The sequence below is a fragment of the Myotis yumanensis genome, unplaced genomic scaffold, assembly GCF_028538775.1.
Source record: "Myotis yumanensis isolate MYYU_CA2020_CCGP unplaced genomic scaffold, mMyoYum1.0.hap1 SCAF_17, whole genome shotgun sequence".
Classification (NCBI taxonomy): domain Eukaryota; kingdom Metazoa; phylum Chordata; class Mammalia; order Chiroptera; family Vespertilionidae; genus Myotis; species Myotis yumanensis.
In genome coordinates this window covers 35,219,915-35,246,465 of record NW_027223768.1, presented here as the reverse complement: position 1 = coordinate 35,246,465, position 26,551 = coordinate 35,219,915, and the positions used below count along the sequence as shown (strand labels likewise).

Below are 26,551 nucleotides of genomic sequence, written 5' to 3'. Positions count from 1 at the left end.
AAGTGGGTTATTATCAGGGAGCAAGTGGTTGAAATGAGAGGGAGGGGAAGGTGATTGAATCTATTTACTTATGTTATGTTCTCTCAGGGCTCTGCTGTAGGCTAGGGCTAATCTGTAAAACAAATTTGAGCTACATTTGAAAAAGGCAATGTTTGTACCATTTTCACTTTAAAATGCTTCAGTAGACTTTCTTCAAAAAGATTTAAGTGTCTTTGAAAGATGAATGGAGCCCTAGCCAGTTTAGCTCAGTGGGTAGAGCATTGGCCTGTGGACTGAAGGGGTCCTGGGTTTGATTCTGGTCAAGGGCACATGCCCAGGTTTCAGGCTCAATCCCTAGTGGGGGGTGTGCAGGAGGCAGCTGATCAATGATTCTCTCTCATCATTGATGTTTCTATCTCTCTCTCCCTCTCCCTTCCTCTCTGAAATCAATAAAAATATATTCTAAAAAAAAAGAAAGATGAATGGATATTGGAGATGAGGTTAGGGTGCTCTGTAAATATTTGGTTAGGTTGATTTCTTCAGTTTCATTGACATCAGTCCCTCTGCTTTCTCCCCTGTATCTTTTCAGTGACCCAGTATTTTTGAGGGCTGATGCCAGTATCTGAGTTTTTCTTTTTCTTTTTTTAAATCCTCACCTGAGGATAAGTGTATTGATTTTAGAGAGAGGAAGAGAGAGGAAAACATCGACTGGTTGGTTCCCATACACACCCCGACCTGGGGTCAAACTTGCAACCCATGCCATTATGGTTAATTAATATTTAACAAAGGAGGCAAGAGCATACAATGGAGTAAAGACAGTCTCTTCAATACATAGTGTTGGGAAAATTGGGCAGGTACATGCAAAAATAAATAAATAAATAAAACTAGCCCACTAACTTACACCATACACAAGAATAAACTAAAAATGGATAAAAGACTTAAATGTAAGTCAAAAAAACCATAAAAATCTTAGAAGAAAACATAGGCAATAAAATCTCAGACATCTCATGTAGGAGTATTTTCGCAGATACATCTCCCAGGGCAAGGGAGACAAAGGAAAAAGTAAACAAATGGGACTACATCAAACTAAAAGGCTTCTGCCCAGCAAAAGAAACCATCAACAGCCCTAACCGGTTTGGCTCAGTGGATAGAGTGCCAGCCTGGGGACTCACGGGTCCCAGGTTCAATTCCGGTCAAGGGCATGTACCTTGGTTGCGGGCACATACCCAGTGGGGAGTGTGCAGGAGGCAACTGATCAATGTTTCTCTCTCATTGATGTTTCTAACTCTCTATCCTTCTCAAAATCAATAAAATATATTTAAAAAAAAAAAAAAAGAAAGAAACCATCAACAAAACGAAAAGGGAACCCCCTACAATGAGGTATCACCTCACACCTGCCAGCATGGCTACCATCAATAAATCAACAGTGCTCGCTTCAGCAGCACACATACTAAAAATCGGAATGATACACAGAAGATTATCATGGCCCCTGTGCAAAGATGACGTGCAAATTCTCGAAGCGTTCCATATTTAAAAAATAAGTCAAGCAACAAACAAGTGCTAATGAGGATGTGGAGAAAGGGGAACCCTAGTGCACTGCTGGTGGGAATGCAGTCTGGTGCAGCCACTGTGGAAAAGAGTATGGAGTTTCCTCAAAACTTAAAAATGGAACTGCCATTTGACCCAGAGATCCCACTTCTGGGAATAAATCCTTAGAATCCCCAAACACCAATCAGAAAGAATGTATGCACCCCTATGTTCATAGCAGCACGATTTACAATAGCTAAGACCTGGAAACAGCCAAGTGCCCATCAGTAGATGAATGGATAAAAAAAAAAAAGCTGTGGTACATTTGCACAATGGAATACTATGGGGCTGTAAAAAAGAAGGATCTCTTACCCTTTGCGCCAGCGTGGATGGACCTGGAGCTTAATATGCTAAGTGAAATAAACCAATCAGAGAAAGAAAAATATCACAGAATCTCACTTATATGTGGAATCTAATGAACAAAATAAACTGATGAACAAAATAGGTCCAGAGGCATGGATACATAGAAAGACTGACAGAGGGAAGGAGAGTGGGGAGGACTGAAAAAGATGAAACAAAGACATGTATGTGTGTCTGTATAGGCCATGAACACAGATAATAATGTGGTTTAGGCCTGGGTGGGGCAGGGGCTGGGTGGAAGGTGGGGAGAGGGTTAAAGGGGGCACCTGTAATATTGTCAACAGAAGGAAGGGAGGGAGAAAGAGAGGGAGGGAGGCCTCAAATATAGAATCTGTCAGTTTAGACTGACCTCTACTGGGTGAATTACATTCAACAGTCTACGTGAAGTGAAGCTTGAGGGAAACACTTATGATTTCATGCTAAATAAGGTGCAGAATAGCACTCCTGGTGTGGTTTGCAATGCAGCATAGAAAAAGCTGATTCGGTTCATGTGACCTCAGATGGGACTTTGCAACGTTAACAAACCGAACTTTCAAATTGAACTATTACCCATTCGATAAAATTATTCTCCTGTCAGCTGTCTCCAATCTAGCGCCTCTCTTTTACCTCCCTCCATTCCAGCCTGGTTCATGTATTCACCACCCCGCCCCCTTCCTTGAAACAGAACTTGCACGCCCCACTTTCCTTCCAGACTTACCATTTCCCCTCCCACTGTGCCTAGCTCACTGCTGGGGAAATTGTAGGTGCTCAATAAGCAACTTGATGGATTAATCTCATTCAGTCTATTTGATTTTAAACAGCTGTTTTATTATCCGTCCGGAATGGGACAATAAAGCCATTGGACAGGAAAAAAAGTGAAGGTTCCTTTAACGATCTGCCTTAAAAAAAGTTAGGTAGTGTACACCTGAGACTAATATAATATTGTATGTTAACTGTGATTGAAAAATAAAAAACAATTTAAATTTTAAAGAAGTTAGGTATAATGCATCTTCCTCATAAAAAGAGAGCAAAAAGTTTTTCCTTATCTAATACAGTGGGTGCTTAGGAAATGTCTGAATGAGTAAATAATTATCTGTCTGGCTCATTACAATGTCATTTGTACACATCTCTGATCATGTGTTTACTTTGCTAAAAATTCAGGGACCTCCACCCTCATTATATAACCCCTGCCTTTCAGTCCATTCTCATCTCCTGCCACTCTTGTACTTGAATTCTTGTTACTGCATCTATAACTTTATTAAAATTGTTTGCTTAAATGTCTGCCTTCTTTCCTAGACTGTGAGTAGGATCTGTGTTACTTATCTCCGACTCTAGAGCTAGCCGGGAGCCTAAGCAATAATAGATGATCAAGAAATGCTTGTTCAAGTAAATCATCCCTTTCCTTTGCATTTTGAGTCTTTCCCTTCTAATCTTATTCACAGTGGGGAGAGTAACAGTGGTAAATTGTTAAATTTAGAAGGCTTCTTACAGATCATCTAATCAATTGCCTTCATTTCGTAAGTGCGGAAACGAAGGCCCATTCAGGATCACACAATTTGTTGGTCCTTATTCTAAAAGAATCAGACAATTGTAGGAAAGAAATTCCTCCAACTGAGGCTGAGCTATTTTGTTGTTCATTGTGTTCAGAAGCCTCAAGTTCCCAGAAACAAAAATGAATTCCCTTATCAGTCTTGGGAATTTCATAATCTTGTGTTCCACACCCTATGCGTCAGGGTTGATAAAACTGTAGGAAAAACTGGGCTAAACTGGAAATTATTATTCTCAGTACTGTATATGGCTTCTTCCCCTGGTGCACACTTACACTGCTTTAGAAGGACTCATGTTGTGAGTCTGACTTGAAAACTGTGACTTGTCTGGAAAAGGGGGAAAGGCAAAAATTAATCAAAATTTGAATTAAAGTTCTAAAGCCCCCTTTCTCTCAATGTAAATTCAGGTCCACATTTCCACAGTCCCTTCTCCTATATTAGTGCCTCTACTCCTGAATCAAATGTGTCTTCGTTTGTGCTAAGGAATGGTTATCTAACAGCTATATCATCTAGTAAAGGGAAATGTATTTTTCATTAAAGGGAAAGATACTGTAATCTGGTTCAGCAGAATAAAATTAAGAGGTTCTATCTTAATCACAGGAAAGTGATGTTCAGCTTGGTTGCCCATTTTTCTGTAATTTAGTACCATTGAGTTTTAGAGAATCCAGTAGATATTGACAATTTATCAAATATGAAAGAGCTTGAAGAACACATGCCTTAAGTGTAGAAAAATAGAAAAGAGAGTTAAAAAAAATTTTCCTCAAAAAGATACTTTCTAACTAATTAACACTTAAATTTAACTTTTTGGAGAAGCACTTTATTAGAATTATATCAAGTAAAGAGAAGAGCAACTCTTTCCTAAGAGCGCCCGGATAGCTCAGTCGGTAGAGCATCAGACTTTTAATCTGAGGGTCCAGGGTTCAAGTCCCTGTTCGGGCGTGTCATTTTAATATCAATGCTGAAGTATATTTATATTTTAAGTGGAATTCGCTTTGTTTTTCATTGATTTCAGACTATGATAGATGTTCTCAGGGGAAAAATGACCATGCGAAATTACTTCATTTCTTGGTGAGTGCGGAGGTTTTGCGCAGTAGTGTCGCAGCGAAAAGGAATTTGTTTTTTCAGATTACTAATAATCGAGAAAGAAAAAAACCAACCTAACAAAGACACAAGTTAACGTAAAATGCGCCCGTTCAAAACAAGAAAGGTGGGGGGGAAAAAAAGCCAAAAGTCATAGCGCCCGAACAGGGACTTGAACCCTGGACCCTCAGATTAAAAGTCTGATGCTCTACCGACTGAGCTATCCGGGCCCTCACGTGGAGCTGAGGCTTTTGCAAACCCTTACAAAAAGTCAGGACTCTTGTGTAATCAGGTCCTTCCGCCTCCGCTTGGTGACGCTTTTATACACGCGAAGGCTGGGGATTCATGCGCCAAAGAAAAACTTAAGACCTAAATAAATCCTGCGCCTTTCTCCAGCATTACCAGCTCATTCAGAACGGCGAGATATTTATGTGCACAATAACCATCATTAGGTAAGGCGGGCTTCTTCGATTTGTACCCTCTCTAATAGGTCCAGGATTGAGAGAACGGCGAGGTAGACTACCGGTTTGAAGCGTCGCAGTGATGTCTGGTCTATTATACTATTGATTATACTATTGCTAGTAGGGTGGATATCAGTTCTCAAACCTTCCCGATAACAGGAAAAAAAAATCAATGAGCCGAAGAGAGTACACATACGCTGTTCTGAAGCTGTTGGGTCGAGCTGTGTAAGATCAAGCGGGAGATAGGACACTGTTAGTGAGATTGTATTGTAAGTAATTTTACGCGAAGAAAACCTTGGGGTCAGAAGCCCTCTTAAGCCCGAGAGACTGGAAAGCCGAACGTGCCCGACGGGGAGATGTTATTGATCTTGGCATCGGAAGGCTGGTCTCGTCCACAGCCATCATCACCTGAGCACCGCCCTCCCCAAAAGGGCTGGCGTTGAGAATTACCCACCGGGGGGCTCAGAGTGGGTCAAGCAAGGGTTTTTGTTAGCGGTTCTTTAATTCCATCTGCGATACAAATGAACTATAGCCACCATCCTGTATATAAGGCTTAACTTAATTGACTGGAATGGAGGGAGATGTAGAGAATTTAGAAAGCTGGCGATATCGGGTTAATTCTGGGCAAAGGGAATAACGTTACCCCTAGATTTATTTCCCTCGTGTACATTAAAAACAATAACAAGGACTACCTTATTAAGTGTTCTCCGTAAGAATCACATCACCAGAGCTAATCGTCTACCCAGAGCTAGTGGTAGAATGGGTTCTAAAATGGGCGGTGTGTATGGAATGCTGAGGCATCAAATTAATAATATTAGACTACCTCCTTCTCCCCCCCGCCCCCGCTCAAAACCCTTTGATTCTTCCCTAGTATTTATTGAATAACAAGTGGAACTTTTCATAGCAGCATTCAAAATCCTCTCCAATCTGGCCCCAGCCTACATTCCACACCAGTGTCATTTAATACAAATTATAACGCAAACTACAGGTGTAATTTAACATTTTCTAGTAGCCACATAAAAAAAAAAGAAACAGGTGAAGTTAAATATATTTCATTCAACCCAGCATATCCAAAGTATCATTTTGGTGTGTAACCAACATAAAACTTCATCAATGAGGTATTTCGCATTATTTTTTCCTACAAAGACTTTCAATCTGATGTGTATTTCAATCGTGATGTGCACGTCTCCATTTGGACTAGCAGCTTTCAGGCCACATGTAGCTGGTGGTTATTATATTGGACAGTGTGATTCATCACCATGTCAATCGTCTACACAACATCCAACACAAATCAAAGCCGACCCTTCTCAGATTTAAGACCATGTCTTCCGATTCCTCATCCTGGGGAGCGGAGGGAGAGGCACTTTTCTGATAAGCGGAAGGGTGCCCCTAGGCTTCTCCCCTCCCAGGTTTCTGACCTCCTAGGACACGTCTGCAAATAGCACCTGACCTCGCGGTTTCCCGAAATGTTCGCTCCGGAGCTCTCACGCTCCCCGCGGTCTAGGCCTCGCCACTCTGTCCCCCGGAAGCGGGTCTACTCTATGGTGGGGAGAACTCGTCCTCTCTAGCTCTCCAGCCCTCCAGTGGACCATCTATGGTCTCCCCGAGGCCTCGCCGGAAGCTCCTGCGCGAGGTGGGTGGGAAACCGGAAATTGCGCTCTCATTGGTCGCCACCCGGGTTTCAAATTGCGGCCGAGGCCTGAGCACCTTTGACTGACGTCCTCTGGGCTTAGCGCGGGAGCGCCTCGCGGGTGGCCCTCAGGTGTGGCTCCGGGGTTCCGGCGGCGCCGGGAGGCCGGGGCGGGGGGAGTGGGGAGCGGCGGCTGCGCGGCGGGTTCCGCGGGCCCCGAGCGGGGAGAGCGGGCGGGAGGAGCGGGCGGCGTGGGCGGCCTGGGACGGTGGCGCCGGGCGGAAGGGGCTGGCGGGGAGAGGGTGGGGAGGTGAGCACCCGGGGAAGACGAAAGCGGAGGTGCAGGGACGGTGCGGCTCCGCCATCAGTGACAGCCTAACGATGTTCCGCTGGGCGCAGGATTTGGGGGGTACGGAGGCACTTGGGAGCACGGAGGTGGGAGAGGGCGGCGGGAGGAGGATCCGAGGTGCGTCGGGAGTTCAGGGTAGCGGTTTGCAGGGCTGCGGGTCCCGCGTCTCAGGCCTGGGTGTTTGCTTGCAGAATGCTCACCTTAGGGCCGCATGCAGACCTCCCAACTGTATTGGGAGAGGAGGCCCAGGAATATGTGTTTTAATCAGCACAGCCCCCTCCCCATCCCCGGTGATTCCTGTGCACCCTAACGTTTGAAAACCGCTGTTTTAAAGCGGCGCCGGAGGAAAATGCTGCTGCTCATTCTGTGTTTTTTTTTGGCGGGGGGCAGAGGGAGCGGGGTCACCGGCTGTGAAAGAATTCACCACTGAGAGCTCCATGCAGAGAGGAAGTTTATTTTACTTTCCTGGAAGGGAAGGAAGGGAAAGGGCCGGTGCATTGCTAATCAATACAAGGGCAACAGTGATAAGGAAGGGAGGAGGACTTTTGGGCTGAAATTGAGCAGACAAGAGGGGGTGGCAGTTCGTTAGTTCTTCAGGAGACAAAGCAGGCAGATGTCCTTGGCAGTGTCTTATCAGTATTTTTCCAATGCCTGTACAAATTCTTAGAACCGAAGTTACAGAGTTCAAAAGAGGCTTGTTTGAAGCGGGGAGGAGGAGGGGAACTTTCTGCTAATGAGAGACTTCTGGGTGCAAGTTAACCCTGAGTTGTAAAAACAGCAGGGAGGAGGGGGATGCAGGAATGTAACCTTGAAAGTAGCTTGTCTTGCAGTTTGAATTGAGGGGCTGTTTGAATCAGGGGAACTAACCATCTTGGGATTAATTACCAGGTGCTTCTCATAAATTGTGGGCGGCCACAGCAAGGAAAAAAGAGGCCTTTTTCCTGCTCTCACACTCACCCTTTCCCCCTCGACTGCACTGGGCAGGATCACAGCTTTTTATAGTCCTTAAGTGACAGTGCGTGCCAGTTTAAAAAAAGAAATGCGCAGAAAACAAGTGTGTGAAGTTAATCTGTCATCCTTAACCGGTTTCCTCCTCAGGCTGGCAGCTGTTAACTGCCTGATGTTACACTACAGCCTTCCTGACTTCTCTACACATATTCACAGATTTAGACAATTGTGTGATCATTTTGTATGTATTGTTCTGCACCTTACGTTTTTTCAAACAATATCAGGGGCAGCTTTACATAAAATATACATGAAATACTTTCTTTTAAAGATTTCCCAGTATTGTGAAACAGGGTTGTACAACAGTTTCTCGAAACAGTTCACCGTTGATGGATTTTTAGGTTGTTTCCTGGCATGTTATTGGTTTTGCAAACTCTTGTACACTATCTCTGTACATGTGTAACAGACTTAGTAAGAACTAAAAGGTCAGTAGTTTGTTTTTTCCTTGTAAGAAAAAAGTTTTTATTAACTTGTTAAAAAACAAAATTCAACCAAGTAAATTTGAAGAGTTAATTGGCTTTAAATAACTGGTTTGGCTCAGTGGATAGAGCATCGGCCTGAGGACTGGAGGGTCCCAGGTTCGATTCCGGTCAAGGGCATGTACCTTGGTTGCACCCATATCCCCAGTAGGGAGTGTGCAGGAGGCAGCTGATCGATGTTTCTCTCATTGATGTTTCTAACTCTCTATCCCTCTTCCTTCCTCTCTGTAAAAAATCAATAAAATATATTTAAAAACTAAAAAAATAACTCATGAATTGGGCAACATCCCATCTAGCAACTAGAAGGGAGCGCGAAGGGTTGTACAAAATGGAAAATTTTTATAGGAAGAAGGATGGAGCAAGGGAAAGGAAGGATTACTTTTTATTTTTTAATCCTCACAGGAGGATATTTAGAGAGAGTGGAAGAGAGGGAGGTGGGGGGAGAGAGAGAGAAACACTGATGTGAGAGACACATGGATTGGTTGCTTCCTGCATATGCCCTGACCCAGGCCCAGGCTGGGGATTGAGCCTGCAACCGAGGTAAGTGCCCTTGACTGGGAATCGAACCCGCAACCTTTCGGTGCAGGGGTCAATGCTCTAACCATTGAGCACACTAACCAGGACAAGAAGTTTTTATTTTTATTAGTCTTAAAATCACAGTTGTCTTCAAAGGTAGAGATTTAAAAAAAAATTTTTTTATTGAATTTATTGGGGTGACATTGGTTAACAAAGGTAGAGATTTAAAGGTGAGTTGTAAAGTCTTTTGAACTAAGTGTAGGGTAAAAACCACTATTTTTTCATCATCATGATGAATAGAACTGTTCTTGCTCTGTGATTTCAGTGTAGTAGGGGATAGACATAAAAACATGAATATAATGTGGTAAGCGTTGATAGATTTGCTCTGGTGTCATCAGCCTCCCTTGGGGAGTCAGAAAAGCCTTGACCCAGGAAGTGACTTTTGACCTAGATAGAAGAATGAGTGGGAATTTTTGAGAACAGAAAATAGAACATAGAAGAGGAGAAAGGAAGAGTGCTAAGGCCTACCCTCCCCCAGCTGAAAAATCTGATACAACTTTTGACTCCCCCAAAACTTAACTACTAATAGGTAATGTTGACTGGATGCCTTACTGATAACAAATAGTCATTTAACATAATTTGTACGTTATATGTTTTCTATACTGTATTCTTACAATAAAGCTAGAGAAAAGAAATGTTACTAGGAAAATCATAAGGAAGAGGAAGTACACTTAAAGTGATTGATTGGAAAAAACTTTTTTTTTTTTTTAAATATATTTTATTGATTTTTTACAGAGAGGAAGGGAGAGAGATAGAGAGTTAGAAACATCGGTGAGAGAGAAACATTGATCAGCTGCCTCCTGCACATCTCCTACTGGGGATGTGCCCGCAACCAATGTACATGCCCTTGACCGGAATCGAACCTGGGACTCTTGAGTCCGCAGGCCGATGCTCTATCCACTGAGCCAAACCGGTTTCGGCTTGGAAAAAACTTCGTGTATAAGAGGACCCAGGCAGTTCAAACCAGTGTTCAAGGATCAGCTGTAACTGGCAGCTTGGTATAGTGAAAAAGGATAAACTTTTGACTTGAGCAAGTTTTTTGACTTAAGCCCCAGTTTTCTCTTTTAAGGCGTGAGTAACAATTTCTAATCATGCTGCACTCAAAAGAGGTTCCAAGTGGGAAAGGAACAAGATCTTGCTTTGGATTCAAAGTCCATCAGCTGACTTCATTTTCTCACATACATCCTTGATCAGTGCCATTGCTCATGGTGTTTTCCCTCCCACTTTTCCAGGATTCTCCCATTTGAAAATCCGTCCACTCATAGCTATCCCCATCTCCTCTCATTCCTCCTCTCCCTCATAGTCAGCAATAATTTGTCCTGCTCTGAACTTCCATGACTCTTAAATTAGTATCTTTTTTAATGCCCAACACTTTCTGCTGGTGTTAGAGCAAAGTAAGCATAAGAAGAGTAGGACAAACGAATGCTAAATACATCCATTTATATCAATTACAATAAATGGTTAGAGAGATGATTTGACAAATTGGATTTAAAAACCTAAAGTTCAGATATATGCTTTCTTTGAGGGACACACAAAAATTTTAAGGCATGCAAAAAATTAAAAATTTGATAAAATACATATCTGGAAATATTAACTATAAGAAAGTTGGCATGACTATTCTAATATAGGATAAAATATACTTTAACCCTTTGTGGTCCAATGTTATTTTTGGAATTCAAACAGTCTTGTCCAAATTAATTGACGGGATTGAATGTTGAACTTTTTAATGTTCTTATTGCTCAACATTGGACCTGCTCCTAGCGCCTGGTCTGTTGAGTCAGCCTCGAGGTTGGACCGAAAAGGGTTAAGACAGGAAGTATCTTAATTGGGATGGAAAAATTATTTTGTAATGATAATCACTATATATTGATAGTTTACCAAGAAGATAAAGCAATTTAAAGCATATATATCAGGTTAAAAATCCTTAAAATAGCCCTAGCTGGTTTGGCTCAGTGGATAGAGCGTCAGCCTGTGGACTGAAGGACTGAAGGGTCCCAGGTTCAGTTCTGGCCAAGGGCACATGCCCGGATTGTGGGCTCGATCCCCAGTAGGGGGCGTGCAGGAAGCAGCTGATCAATGATTCTCATCATTGATGTTTCTATCTCTCCCTCTCCCTTCCTCTCTGAAATCAATAAAGAAATATATTTTAAAAATCCTCAAAATAGATGAAGCAAAATTGGTAGAACTATACTAGGATAAATGGACAAAACACCAATATAGTGAGAGAGTTCATTACATCTCTTAATTATTTGTAGGTCAAGCTGGCAGATTAGCAGATATGTAAGATTGTAAAAAAACCAACAAGCTTAACCTAATGAACATAGAGTTTTTCGCAAGCATACATTACAGAATTGATCAACTAAACCAGAGGTTTTCAACTGGTGTGCTGCAAGAATTTTTAAAACATGCAGTATCTGACTATTTAGTCAGGGGCACTGAGCTCTTTTCCCTTAGATTGTCAAATAAAAAAAAAAAATGACAATAATAGCCACTCGGTGTGAATGAATCAGAATTATACCTTTTTTTTTTGTCACATCAAAAAAATTTTTTGGTGTGCCGCAGAATTTTAGTAATTAGCTTAAGTGTGCTATGAGATGAAGAAGGTTGAAATCGCTAAATGGACTATGGTGCAAGCCATGAGTAAAGCGTTGTGCTACAACTTTACAAAGGCCCTGGTATCACTAGGCAATAGGGTTTTTTTTGTTTGTTTTTTAAATTTAAACTTTTTTTGGTTGAACCTTATATATGCCCTGACCAGGGATTGAACCACACAGTCTTGGCATATCAGGTGGATGCTCTAACTGAGCTACTGGGTCAGGGCTAAGCAATAGAAGTTTTTCAGCTTCATTATAATCTTAGGTGACCACATGCAGTCCATTGTGTACCAAAATGTCCTTATGTGGCACATGACTGTAGTAAGACCTAGAAACAAATCATCACACACTGGAATATTATGCAACAGTAAACATAAATGAAGAGTAAAGTATGCTTTGACATGGATGAACTTTGAAAACATTATGCTAAGTGAAATGTCGGACACAAAATGACAAATGTTGTATAAGTTCACTTATATGAGCTGCCTAGAAAAGGCATATTCCTAGAGGCAAAATAGGATAGTGGTTACCAGGCTCAGGGGAGATTAGGTGAGTAATTGTTTAATGAGTAGAATTTCAGTTTGGGGTGATGAAGTTCTGGAGTTGAATGGATAATGGTGATGGTGTACAATATTGTGAATGTACTTGATATCACTGATTTGTACACCTAAAAATGGTAAATTTTATGTTATATATGTGTAATTTACTGCAATAAATTTTTTTTAAAGAACTGAAGTGACAGTCCAGCAACAAATTATTTTAGTGAAGCAAAAATCCCTAAAATTACATATAACATATCTGCTTTTATATTTTTTAGTTTTAAATACATTTTTATTGATTTCAGAGAGGAAGGGAGAGGGAGAGAGAGATAGAAACATCAATGATGAGAGAGAATCATTGATCAGCTGACTCCTGTACACCTCCCCACTGGGGACCAAGCCCACACTGGGCATCAAACTGTGACCTGGTTTGTAGGTTGATGCTCAACCACTGACCCATACCGGCCAGGCAACATACCTTCTTTCAAAAAAAACCCAAAAGTTAAAGGCAACCAAACTATACAAACACACTTTTTAGGATTCCATTTTGATGCACTTAAAGTGCACAAAAAGCAAGGGAAGAAAATAAAAACTTAGGAATCAGGATGGTTGTTGGGAGGCAGGGGAAATGGGATGGGCAATATGGTTGTCAGAGTCCTAGTTTGTAGATGCTTATTGCATTATTATATTATTATTGTTACTATTTTTATATTTTTTAGAGAGATGACGGAGGTGGGGAGAAGGACAGAATGAGAAAGAAAAACGGGGGTCAGGAAATTAACCTGCAATCCAGGCATGTGCCCTTGACTGGGAATTGAACCTGCAACCCTTCGGTGCATGGGCCAACGCTCTACCACGGAGCCACACCGGCCAGGGCTGGTCAAACATTTTTTAAATATATATTTTTACCATTTGATTACCTCCTATACATGCCCCAACCTGCAATCTGGGTTCTGTGACCTGACCGGAAATTGAACCTGCCGCCTTTTGGTGCATGGGACGACACTCCGACCACTGAGCCGCTGAGCACGGCCAGGGATGCTTATTGCATTATTAAGAATCAGGCAGAAGTGAGCCAGGCGTGGATGAACAGTGAGAGTATGTCTTGAAGGAAAGGATTGTGGTAAATTCTGTGCACTTGAGGTCTAAAGGGAAAAAATGCCAATAGTGGGGACTTAAGAGCGCTTCTGAGTTTGACATTTTGACTGCAGCAGTTTATTAATTGGCACATCCTTATGCTTCTGCCTCATCTATAAAATAAAGATAACATTGCCTACATCATAGGAATATCTAATATTAAATGGGTTAACATGTGCCTGGTACAGAGTAGACTCTCTAAGTCTTTGCCATTTGTTTTATCTGATGCTATGCAGTAAACGACCAAACAACTTAGTGGGTAGCAACAGCTGTTTTGTTTGTTTATTACCGTTCTGTGGGCTGTGATGTGGTTTTTCTGGTGGTTTCATTTGTGGTTTGTCATTTAGCTGTAGACAAGTGTCAGCTGGGGCTAAACTGAAGACGTGTGTTGCTTTTTCAGGGTATGTATGCCTGAAAGGCTGGGGCTCAGATGAACAAATAAGATTCTCCAGATATCCCTTTTTCCCCCTTAAGTTAAATTTATTGGGGTGACATCCACATGTTCTTTCTGTGGGATCTCCAGTAGAGTAGCAGATTTTAGGGGCTTTGAAGAACATAAAAATGAAGCTGCCAGGCCTGGAATTGGGACATTTTGGTTCTATGACTAGAAAAAAAATTCTGAGATGTTCTGAATTAAATTACAGCTGCAGGAGAATGAGAGAACAGTTAGCCTGTTATTAGCTGTGGACCATCTCTGACAAAAGACTGCTTACATTCCTGTATATGTGTTGGAATTTGGGCTTAATTTGTAGGTGGCTATTTTTAAAATTATCCAAAGGAGAATAGCCAGGCATCATAGAACCCCAGGAGTCTCCGCTTTTTATTTACATGAACGTGAACTTTTCCAATCCACTGCCCTCAGCTAGTCCATAGGAGCTGACACTTCTTTCTTGCTATGTCTCTCCCAGAGCTGGCCCTGTTTCAGTTCAGTTTCTCCCACCCCCTCTGTCTACAGCTATTGTAAATTCTTTCAGAATAATTTACATTCCTCCCCGCCCCCGCCCCCCCTCTCACTTGCCAGGACAGTAGACGTGTCTCTTCACTTAGCTATGCTGCTGGTAGTCAGGCTTCCTGCTCCAGGACCTAGTCTTTCTTGCTGTCAATGGCCTAATCCTTTCTTTTATAAAAGACATTCCCCCTTGGAAGTTAAAACTTTTTAACAGTTGCGTCCTATTGATCAGCTTATGTCACAGAGCCAGTTGGGAGATGTGATTCATTGGGGACCGTTTTTGGAAATCATCCACACTATTATTAATATTTGTGTCCATTATGTTGCTGTGCCATGTATATAATAGTTATCTTAGGCACTGGGAATATATTAATGAACAAATAAATACAAATCCCTCCCTACTTGTAGCTTATATTTTACATGATAAATAATTAAAATGTGTAGTGTGTTGGTTGTTGGTTGGTAACATGTCCTGTGAAGAAAATTTAAGCAAGAAGAGAGGGAACTCTGGGGGTTGGGAGTTGCAGTTCGAAAAATGGGAACTGACATTTAAGCAAAGACAAGAGGAGGAGGTTAGGAGCGAGAGGAGCAAAGGTGGGATAGAAGAGGGGCATGAGAACTATATAAGTTAATTTAAGTCAAAGAAAATTAGCCCTAGCCAGTTTGGCTCAGTGGATGAATGTCGGCCTTCGGGACCCAGGTTTGATTCCAGTCAAGGGCACGGGCCCGGTTGTTGGCTCCATCCCCAGTAGGGGGTGTGTAGGAGGCATCTGATTAATGATTCTCATCATTGATGTTTCTGTCTCCCTCTCCCTACCTCTCTGAAATCAATAAAAATATATTTTAAAAAAGTAAGTCAGGGCCTGCTATGTGCTACCTGACACAGAGATGCAAGTGGACCGCAGGAAGCCCCCAGAACGAAGAAAATTCCTGCAAAGATTGATTAATACTACCTGTACCATAAAAGGAAAACAGACCACAAAATATACCTCTTAAAGGTTAAAGTTGCCCTAGCCCCGTGGTCGGCAGACCGCGGCTCGCGAGCCACATGCGGCTCTTTGGCCCCTTGAGTGTGACTCTTCCACAAAATGCCACATGCGGGTGCGCATGTACAGTGTGATTGAAACTTTGTGGCCCATGCACAGAAGTCGGTATTTTGTGGAAGAGCCACACTCAAGGGGCCAAAGAGCCGCATGTGGCTTGCGAGCCACGGTTTGCCGAGCCGCAGTTTGCTGACCATTGCCCTTGATTCAGTGGGTAGAGTGACGTCCTGTGGACTGAAGGGTCCCGGGTTTGATACATACGCGGGATGCGGGCTGGATTCCCAGTGTGGGGCGTGCAAGAAGGCAGCCAATCAATGATTCTCTCCCATCATTGATGGTTCTATCTCTCTCTTCCTCGCTGAAATCAATAAAAATATATTTTAAAAAAAAGGTTAAAGTTAACCCCAATGTTTTTGCCCACTCTCTATTTCCCCATACCAGTAATTTTCCATAGAAACTAAAAACAGCTACAAGCTCAACTTCTACAGACAGTTGGGGTCTTGTCCTCCTCTTGTGAGGAGATCCCATTACTCCGTGAAGTAGCTTTTCTTGCTTATCCTCTCTGCTCAATAAACTTGCTCTGGTTTTAACCTCTCGTCTTGTTTGAGCCTTGAAATCTTTCCTTCATGAAGCCAAGAACCCTCCGCTCGGGCTCAAGTCTCCCCTAGAGACTTACCCCTCCGGCATCAGAAGCAAGAAAACTTTAAAAAGGCTAATGCAGTTTGGAGATGGGTGGTTGGATTAGCATAGGGAGAAGTGCTTAGCTTTTGAATACATTTTGAAGACAGCTTCAGAATTTATTTATGGACTGGGTGTGGAGTGAGAGAAAAAGGAAGTTAAGGATGGTTTTAAAGTCATTAACCTGAGCTACTGAAGGATGGAGTTGCCATTTACTGAAATGAGCAAGATTACAGAGCTAGCAGGTTTGGGGAGATCAGGATTGGTTTTGAAGGGGACCAAAATTTTGTCTACCTAAAGCTGCCTCTTAGGATATTGATTTTAAACGGGCTATTAAGAAACAAGACTCAGAAAGAAACTTTGATCCTCTTCTTCTTTCTTGCCTGAGAGTTGCAGGTGGAACTCTCCACTTTAGCCCAATCTGAATTGAGTGTGGTGGGTAGGAGGGGCTCATTAACTAGCCACCCCTCACAGATCTCATTGTTTCTTGGTTGCTTAGCAGAAATTTATGTGGCCTGTATGTTCCATTCTTCCTCAGTTACCTGTAAATGGCCAATTCTCACTTTTGAAATTTAAGGTCCCATTCCCTCCTTTTCTCTTTTGTCTAAAATGCCATATGTACCCAATTTTGTCTCACTGTCTTTGGAATTTTCATGCTTATGTGAATTCCTTGTGCATGTATATTAAAAATTTGATTTTCTGTTAATCTCTCTGTTAACTTGATTATTAGCCCAGCTAGGAGAACTTAGAAAGTGGGAGGGAAGTTATTTGGAGCCCCTATTTTATTTATTAGGTTTGAAATGCCAATTAAAAGCTAGCTGTTTTAAAATGTAAGCTATGATTGTATCCTATTAGACTGCCCTTTTTTGTAGCAAGGGAAGCTGATAGGAAGGAGAAATTTATGCCTGTAATAGTTAAGTCTTCTCTGAAGAGTGAGGAATCTTGTTAGTTTTAGCTAGACTATTGGCTTTTCTAGGCTCTTTTCACCGTTTCCCTGATGTGGCTTGTTCATAAATCTCACTGATTGTCACCTTTTTACTAGAAAAAGGCCTGAAGTTAAACTCAAGCAAGTTTATTTAAAATTGCCATTTTCCTTTCCTACAGTTTTTCTTTAAGGAGAAAAGGTAGAGGTGAGAATATGAAATGAAATCTTACTCTCTCTTTCAATTCATGCTGTATCTTTCCTTGATGATACATGTCCACCTTGGTTTAACCCAATTAGTAAGAATTTAGTTGCCATTGACCAGAGAAAATTTCAGATGGTCTAAATATAGCTGTTTGAGAGAGAGAAGAAACAGGAATAATTAACAAAAGAGTGCTTACATTCCGGAATATACATATATTGGAGCTTTGAATCAACCCCCAGGCATCCGAATCCTGCATATGCATGAACTTTCTGGACTGTTGCTTTAACCAATCAAAAGTAGTAAATCTTTCTTTCTAACAGGCTGAGCTCCTGTCAAAGGACTGCCCATACTTCACCTTATTTTCTCCCCACTTATCTCAAGAGAGAGCGAGCAAACATGTGATAAACAAATTCTTACTGAGCCACCCACAAACAAGGGACTAAAGGAAACCGGCTTTGCTAGATTTCTCCCTGACATATTTCGTTTATATTATGATATTAATGTCCCTTCTTTTAAGCACGTTTTTCTATCTGAATTCTTTTAGGCAAGTAAAAGGGGGATGTCAAAGTTCTTTACGAGTCTTTTGTTTCTTAATAACCAGCTTAAACTCAGTATCCCAAAAGGCATTTTCTGGGGTGGCAAAACTTTGGTCCCCTCCGTACCACCTTGAAACTTTAACAAGTTTCTTGTTCCAGAAGCAGAGTTGGTAGATTGCATAGATGGTTCTTACTCTTGATTTAGCTCTTCAGTTTTTTGCAGTATCTGAACTAGAAAGTGATCAGAAGAGTATCGAGCATCTCCGCGTGGGTATATTACATTTGTGTAGGGCGTTCTGACGTGTCTTATTTCTGCTGGCTGCTTTTTTGGTAAATCCTAGAGAGAATTTTCTACTTCAGAAGAGATTTTGTAATTTTTTATCCTTTTAGATTTATCAACGGAGTAATTTCTTCACTGTCAAAATGGCATCACTTTCTACCTCTGCCCAGTGTTCAACATCTGACAGTGCTTGCAGGAGCTCTCCAAGACAGATCAAGCAGGTAAGATGTTTTTAGGCATTCCTATTTCTCTTTAAGTTAAAAAAAGTAAATAAATTGAGTTGGGGATGTAGCTGGCTTCACTGACTGTAGGCTTTTATAGAGAGCAGAAGTATTATTTTAAAATGTCATATTAGGGAAACTAGTAAACAGTATTAATGCTCATAAATTTGAATGGATCATTGATTCCATAAATGTAGAGAAGTTACTGATTGCTTAAGGGTACATTTTGAAAACTAGAGTACAGGTGGCTAGTGAGGAGTTTGGGACCAAGTTATGTAAATTAGTTTTTGTCTCACTTCATTCTAATTTGTTTTCTTTAAAAATTTAAAATACAGCAAATGTATTCTTAGAAAAGACTCAAACTTTATAATGTATCTAAAGTATTTATAGTGGTTTTTAAAAAAATGTATTTTTATTGACTTCAGAGAGGAAGGGAGAGGGAGAGAAATAGAAATATCAATGATGAGAGAGAATCCTTGATTGGCTGTCTCCTGCACATCCCCTACTGGGGACTGAGCCTGCAACCCAGGCATGTGCCCTGACTGGAATTGAACCATGGTTGATGCTCAACCACTGAGCCACACTGGTTGGGCAGTATAGAGACTTTTTTGACCCATGACTTTCCCCAAAGTCCCTTTCCCCTAACATAACACTGTTAATCAGTTTGGTGTGTCTTGTTCCAGATCTTTTCCTCTAACATACCAAAATAATGTCATTTTGTTTTGTGTTTTCATAAAAATTGTACACTATGTAATATTATGTAGCTCATTTTATTAAAATGGTGTAATTTGGATTTGATGGGAAAATGTGGCCTATAATAAATGGTTTTGATGTAATTTGCTATCTCTGGAAGGACACAAATTAAGACCTCAAACCTTATGTAAAAACAAATTGCAGATAAATACTTAAATGTAAAAAATGAAATGATTAAGAATACTGGAAGAAAATTTAAGAAATACTTGTGAAGCTTTAGAATGAGGGAGGCCTTATGATAACTGTGGAGGCTGTGAGAACAGGAAGAGAGAGACAAACTTTGACTATATACAATTTAGAAAACTAAATTGTGTGGCTAAAGACAGACTCCATAGTCAGAGTCAAGAGATAGCAAACAGAGTCATTATGCCTTGTTTATATGTTTATCTGCCAAGGGTATTTGGGTGATTTCTATCTTTGGACTATTGTGAATAATGCTGCTATGAGCACTGGTGTACAGATAGTTGCTTGAGTCCCTGCTTTCAGTTCTTTTTGGTGTATACCTATGAGTGGAACTGCTGGGTAATGTGCAGAGTCTATGTTTAACTTTTTGAAGGACTGTCAAACTATTTTCCACTGCAGCTGCGCCATTTCACGTTCCCACCAGCGGTGCACAAGGGTTCCGAACACTCCACATTCTCACCAACACATCTTTTCTTTTTCCTCTTATAGCCATTTAGTAGTGTGAATGTGCTATCTTTTAAAAGTATGATTTTTCAGGAAGTAGTCTGTTCATCTGTAGTTACTTTATGCTTTGAAAGATTATATAATACTAGAGGCCTGATGCACGAAATTCATGCAGTGGGCTTGGCCCTTGCAGCCCTGGCTTTGTCCGGAAGGTCATTCGGCTGTCGGGTCTAATTAGCATATTACGCTTTTATTATTATAGATAAGTTTAAAAAGTTGAAGGAAGATCTCGTTCCCTATGGTATCAGAAATCAGTCTAATTGAAATGTAAATACAGTGGGGCCTTGACTTACGAGTTTAATTCGTTCCGTGACGGAGCTTGTAACTCAAATTACTCGTATGTCAAATCATAAAGTGAACGCGTGAGACACGTGATGCTGGGCTGATGTTGTGGCGTTCACTGTGACGTTCGCTGCACCAACTAGCGGTGGGGTATCTGAAGCTGGCTCATAACCCGAATTTTAGCTCGCAACTCAAAGCAAAACATCAGCCGAGAGATGGCTTGTATCTCGAAAAACTCGTTAGTCGGGACACTTGTAAGTCAAGGCCCCAGTGTATCAGGTTTATTTTATGTTTTTATTAGGTACGACCAAAACCGCCACTTCTGAAGATTTTGCAGGCAGCAGGTGCGCAGGGTGAAATCTTCACTGTTACCCAGGTAAGCTATCAAAGAAAATTGTTTTAAGAACAGCTCAGAAATAGAAGCTGATGCATCTGTAGTTCTGAACTCAGCCCTAAGGAGGGAAGTTCTCCTGAGGCACTGGAGAGGCAACTTTTGCTCTGTTTCAAAGACCAGGGAGCTAAGTTGGATTTCATATTTCCTTTAAATTCCCTTTTGAAGTTTGTTGTCAGCTAAACAAAACTAACCATCAGTTTATTGATCTCAGAATTAAAATGTAAAGCATGTATAAGATTTTAAAAAATGACACTGTCTGTGATTTCCTGATGCTACCAGGCAGGAACTAAATGCTGTAGCTTTGCATTATAAATGTGTCAGATAATTTTTTGAACACTGTGAGTTACTTTAAACACTTACATAACTTACTTAGCTTCTGAAGTTTTTTTTTTTAAAGCAAAAACAAACTGAATTCTTTATGTGGAAAGAGTATTAAAATGTTCATCTCTTTGAACTGTGCTTACTTTTAGTAAGGTAAATGCTTCCTAAACAGAAGAAACAACGTTATCAAGCTTTTTTGAGTTTTTTAGGAAGCTTAACACCGGTCTGTAATAACGCACTCCTGAGCCATTAAAACCCTTAAGGAAACAAATCTGGAGTCATTTCAGATTCTTTAGAATGCTCATATTTCCTTTATCATTTTTAATTATGTAGAGTCCATAATTTTGGGTGATAACTCTAAAATTCTGATAAATATTACTTTTTCAAACTTATTAAAGTGTGGGTTTTTATTATTTATTTTTTAAAATATATTTTTATTGATTTCAGAGAGGAAGGGAGAGGAAGAGAGACACAGAAACATCAATGATGAGAGAATCATTGATCAGTTACTTCCTGCACGCCCCACACTGGGGATCGAGGCCACAACTGAGGCATGTGCCCTGATTGGGAATTGAACCATGATCTCCTGGTTCATAGTTTGACCTCAGCCATTGAGCCACACCAGCCAGGCAAAGCGTGGATTTTTATATCAAAATTATGAGTTACGCTAGCTTCAATAACATGGCAGAGTTTACTGGGGAAAAGTTGGATAGAGTCAGTTTACCTGAATTTTATGTTATGAATTTACCAGGTGCATAAAGAGGAATCCCCTAAATATTTTTAAATATTTGTTGTTAGTATGGGTATTAAGGCAGTATATACAGATTTAGAGTAGTGTTTTAGAGGATTTTATTTTGTGTACTTAGAATGGATTTTTTTTACTGAAAGTTGGGCAGACATAAATATGTCCCCCCTTTCCTTCTAGTAGATGCTCTTCCCCATCTTATTTTTCTCTAGGTATTTGATTAGGTAGGAGAACTTTGCTGATACTGGGACACATTGGGATGGAGGGGAGCCTAGGAGCATCATTGCTCCTAATATAATGGGAACAGTGTTGGAAACAAATTTCTGTGTAGATATCTAATAATTTCTGAGAAGTTGGGGCCTAAAGATAAAGATCGCTGCTTTGGTCTGCTTGTAATCTGAGATAGCAAAATTCTTACTGTCATTAAGTGACCTTAATTATTAAGCAATTTAAAAAAAAAAATCTGTTACCTAGAGAATACATTAGGATTAAATTAGATCATTTTTAAGTTTTGAATCATGAACTTGTCAGTTTCCTTCCATTTTGTGAACTTGTAAGAAAAGCCAGATAGATTAAATTTTTTGATAAACACTTAAAGCCTGTTTTATGCACTTATAGTTTATTAACCATTGTACTTCATTTGTCAAAAATAATTATGTGAACACACAGTAAGTCTATCGTAGTTATGTACCCCTGGACTTGCAAAATATTTTTATGACCCAGGCAAATTTAAAGTTTATGCCTTTGAGTAATAGGAGAGACCCCTTTATTTGGATTGGTGAGAAAATTTTAAAGGTGACACTAGGTAAATTCACCACTTTTTCTCATTATCAGACCAATACATTTCTATTATAAAACTTTTTTTTTTTTTTAATATATTTTATTGATTTTTTACAGAGAGGAAGGGAGAGAGATAGTTAGAAACATCAATGAGAGAGAAACATCGACCAGCTGCCTCCTGCACATCTCCTACTGGGGATGTGCCCGCAACCCAGGTACATGCCCTTGACCGGAATCGAACCCGGGACCTTTCAGTCCGCAGGCCGACGCTCTATCCACTGAGCCAAACCGGTTCCGGCATATTATAAAACTTAAGGCTCTGTTAATGTCCAGAATGGTAATAAGTGGATGAACCTAGTATTTGGGTTCAGTTATCCTGTTGTAGGACCCCAGACCTTTATTTACTTTTTAAATATATTTTATTGATTTTTTACAGAGAGGAAGGGAGAGGGATAGAGAGTTAAAAACATCGATGAGAGAGAAACATCGATCAACTGCCTCCAGCACACTCTCTACTGGGGATGTGCCCACAACCAAGGTACATGCCCTTGACCGGAACCAAACCTGGGACCCTTCAGTCCGCAGGCTGACGCTCTATCCACTGAGCCAAACCGGTTAGGGCAGGACCCCAGACCTTTATATGTTACCTCTTCCTCTAACAAACCTAACTTACCTTATCCTATATAATAAAAGGGTAATATGCAAATCAACAGAATGGCAGAACAACTGGTCGCTATGATGCACATTGACCCCCTGGGGGCAGATGCTCAACGTAGGAGCTGCCCCCTGGTGGTCAGTGCACTCCCACAGAGGGAGTGCTGCTCAGCCACAAGCCAAGCTGACAGCTAGCAAGTGCAGCAGTGGTGGCAGGAGCCTCTCCCGCCTCTGCAGCAGTGCTAAGGATGTCGGGCCTAAGCTATCAGACATCCCCTGAGGGTTCTCGGACTGTGCAGGCCACCCTCGCACCCCCTGCCCAGTGCACAAATATCGTGCACTGGGCCTCTAGTCTCCTTATAATTAACCAGAGGCCTGGTGCATGATTGGGCTGGGGAGGGACCGCAGGAGGGCTCCAGGGCATGTCTGGCCCATCTTGCTCAGTCCTGATGGGCCAGACCCTAGCAGCAAGCTAACCTGCCGGTTGGAGCGTCTGCCCCCTGGTGGTCAGTGCGCGTCATAGTGAGTGGTGGAAGGACCTTAGCATGTCATTAGCATATTATGCTTTGATAGGTTGAATGGCCAACTGGTACACCGAACACTTAGCATATTAGGCTTTTGTTATATAGGATTTGTGTATTTTAAAAAATATTTTTATTGACTTCAGAGAAGAAGGGAGAGGGATAGAGAGAAACATCAATGATGAGAGATAATCATTGATTGGCTGCCTCCTGCAAACCCCACACTGGGGATTGAGCCCACAGCCTGGGCATGTGCCTGACTGGGAATCAAACTCTGATCTCCTGGTTCATAGGTCGATGCTCAACCATGAGCCACGCCAGCCAGGCAATTTGTGTGTTTTTGACAGCAGCTGGACAGAACTCTTAATAATAATTTATTTCTGTGCAGGTCATGCACTTTCTAGGCCAATATATAACAATGAAGCAGCTTTATGATCCTCGGGAGCAGCATATGGTATATTGTAGTGGAGATCTTTTGGGAGAACTCCTAGGATGTCAGAGCTTCTCTGTGAAAGATCCAAGGTAAAAAGAGGGGGGTGCTTATACCTAACTACTTGATCTTCATAAGTTATTAGTGGTTATCTATTCCTTTAGTCAACAAATGTTTAAGGACCTACGTATGTCAGGTGGCCTGTGAGGCACTGAGAACATAGTAGGGAACCATAGTCTCTGATTTATGGAGCTTAATTAAAGTGTAGTGAGACAGGTGCTCTTCCCTATCTTAATCAAATTATCACACTGTAAGGTAAAATTATACTAGGGGTGGGGTTTATGGTCTTCGGGATCAAGGAAAGGTTCCTAGAGAAATTGATTATTTGAGCTGAGAGTTGAAGGATAATTAAGGAGTCAGGATTCAAGTAGAAGAGGCTGGTTGAAGGAGGGCTTAGTGCCAATTGAGCATCACGTGTGAAGGATTGGATATTAGGGAGCTTGATGTGACTAGGTTAGAATCTTGTGAAACAGTTGTAGAGAGAGGGGGAGTGAGATGATGAGCAATGTAGAATTGCTGGGCAGCTTGAGATTGATGATGGGCTGCTACTGTGATTTTTATGACTTGTGTGACTTACTCCAGTTGCATGGGGAATTTGGGTATTTAAACAATCAAAGGCTAATTAGCAAGTGAGAAGCAGTGTTTTCTTTCTATATCTTTGTGATGACTTTCTAGAGCTTCAGTTTGTCTTTCTTTGGTAAGACTCCCTTCCACCTGCACACCCTAACTAACTCCTAGAAGAAAGGAGTAGTTGTAAAGGAAATCTCCCCACTTGAGTTACTCTTAGCTAAATTAATAAAATGTCAATTAATTTTTAAAAATATATATTTTTTATTGATTTCAGAATGGAAGGGAGAGGGAGAGAGATAGAAACATCAATGATGAGAGAGAATTATTAGATTGGCTGCCTCTACTGGGTATCAAGCCTGCAGCCTGGGCATGTGCCCTGACTGGGAATTGAACTGTGATCTTCTGGTTCTTAGGCCAATGCTCAACCACTGAGAACATCTTGATATTTTAATAATTAAAAGAGTTCTGCCTGGCTGGTGTGGCTCAGTTGGTTGGAGCCCCTTCCATCCCATACACCCAGTCAGGATACATACCCAGGTTGAGGGTTTGATCCCTAGTTGGGACATGTGTAGGAGGCAACCAATTGATGTTTCTCTTTCTCCCCTCCTCTCTCTAAAATCAATTAAAAAATAATAATAAAAGATTTATTTTGGGGAAAATATTCTGTCTCTCCATATGTTATGAATTTCAGAGACAGTGTTTGAGAAATTCACTTAACGTTTTAATGGGAAACTATTGGTTATTAATTTTTTATTTTATCTCCTTAACAGCCCTCTCTATGCTATGCTAAGAAAGAATCTTGTCGCTTTAACCACTGCTACTGCAGGTATGTCTCATCATATTTTTTCAGTCTATATCACAGCTTTAAGTTCAAGGGGGCAAATGATGGGAGGGAAAACAAGGATCAAGGTGGAGATGGAATGCTGTCTTGGCATGACTGGGAGGGATACCATCACACAGAATGTGATTACTATGTCACTTAACTTTTAATTGTGAAAATTTTCCAATATACTAAAGATAGATTGGTATAATTAATGTGTGCGCCTCTTGGACTTAGCAATTGTTAACATTTGATCATATTTGCTTTATGTAGGCATACTTTAAAAATTGCTAACAGATCCCGTCTTTTTTCCTTTGAGCATAACTATAGTGCCATTATTACACCAAACAAAATAATGATAAACTAAAAAACTCCATAATAGTATCCAAAAGCCAGTTTTTGTATAGTTACCCCCATTTATCGCATAAATATCTTTTACATTTGGCTTGTTCAAAATCCACATTTAATTCAGAGCCCCCACACTACATTTGGTTGCTAACACTCCTTTGTTTGTATTTCATTTATTTAGTGAAGAAATGAATCATTTGTTCTATAGCATGTCATTCTAGAGTTTGTAGATTGTGATGTTGTTTAACATGTTTCTCTGCTCTATCTTTGATAACTAGTAGTGCTTGAATGGATTCAAGTTTAAATTTTTTTCTGGGAAGGTTTCATAGGGGTGCTTCTGTACATCTGTTGCATTACTTCAGAGTCATGTAAGGTCTGTGTGCCCTTTCAGTGGTAAGAGTCTGTGGGCTTACATGGTGTCAGCTTGGTCCATCTATTATAAAGGTCCCCCAAGAACCTTTCACCTAATAGTTTTAGCTTTCTGTTATTTATTTTTTTAAAAACTTAATATGCTGTGAATATTCACCCATTTCATTCTTTGAAAACATTTTTTTAATGCTTTTGTCTTTTTCTTTAAAATATATTTTTATTGATTTCAGAGAGGAAGGGAAAGGGAGAGAAAGAAACATCAATGACGAGAGAGAATCATTGATTGGCTGCCTCCTGCATACCCCCTATTGGGAATCAAGCCTGCAACCCAGGCATGTGCCCTTGACTGGGACCCCTCAGTCCCCAGGCTGGCGCTCTATTCACTGACCCAAACCAGCTAGGGCGCTTTCTGTTATTTGAAGGCCAATTTGTCTAACCCTTTGCTTGATTGTATACCTTTTAAATCCTGCACTTTGAGTTTAATTTATTAGGTATGTGCAGGAAACTGGCTGCTTTGGATCCGAAGTGTGGTGTGCTAGAGATAAGTGAATTAATAAACTGGAGACAACTGAAATGCAGCCCTGTCTCATTTCCAAATAATGAAACTTTTCCCCTTAAGACAGCACTTTCGATTGGCTATCTTTCAGTAGGTTATTGAAACAAATAAGCTTGAAAAAAATT

At 40.9% G+C, this 26,551-nt stretch overlaps 1 protein-coding gene and 3 non-coding genes across 13 annotated transcripts in view; 3 read left to right on the top strand and 1 right to left on the bottom strand.

The window, feature by feature from the left end:
- The first annotated feature begins 1,405 nt into the window (after positions 1–1,405).
- LOC138996548 (U6 spliceosomal RNA) lies at positions 1,406–1,513 on the top strand. Its single transcript, XR_011468826.1, has one exon. It is a non-coding gene; the product is annotated as a U6 spliceosomal RNA (small nuclear RNA).
- A 2,805-nt stretch (positions 1,514–4,318) lies between these two features.
- TRNAK-UUU (transfer RNA lysine (anticodon UUU)) lies at positions 4,319–4,391 on the top strand. The gene has a single exon. It is a non-coding gene; the product is annotated as a tRNA-Lys (tRNA).
- Positions 4,392–4,689: 298 nt separating this feature from the next.
- On the bottom strand, positions 4,690–4,762 carry TRNAK-UUU (transfer RNA lysine (anticodon UUU)). The gene has a single exon. It is a non-coding gene; the product is annotated as a tRNA-Lys (tRNA).
- Positions 4,763–4,934: 172 nt separating this feature from the next.
- MDM4 (MDM4 regulator of p53) overlaps positions 4,935–26,551 on the top strand; it is a 42,080-nt gene continuing 20,463 nt past the window's right edge. For 7 of the 10 annotated variants that reach the window (XM_070397263.1, XM_070397266.1, XM_070397261.1 and 4 more), the window contains exons 1-5: positions 6,666–6,755; positions 18,026–18,136; positions 20,160–20,234; positions 23,662–23,795; positions 25,104–25,159. In XM_070397263.1, the coding sequence (XP_070253364.1) occupies positions 18,059–18,136; positions 20,160–20,234; positions 23,662–23,795; positions 25,104–25,159 (343 nt within the window). In that variant the 5' untranslated portion in view covers positions 6,666–6,755; positions 18,026–18,058. Of the gene's footprint in view, positions 4,985–6,665; positions 6,756–6,933; positions 7,033–18,025; positions 18,137–20,159; positions 20,235–23,661; positions 23,796–25,103; positions 25,160–26,551 lie in introns of those variants that run through there. The other 3 variants (XM_070397260.1, XM_070397259.1, XM_070397262.1) reach the window with 3 other exon arrangements.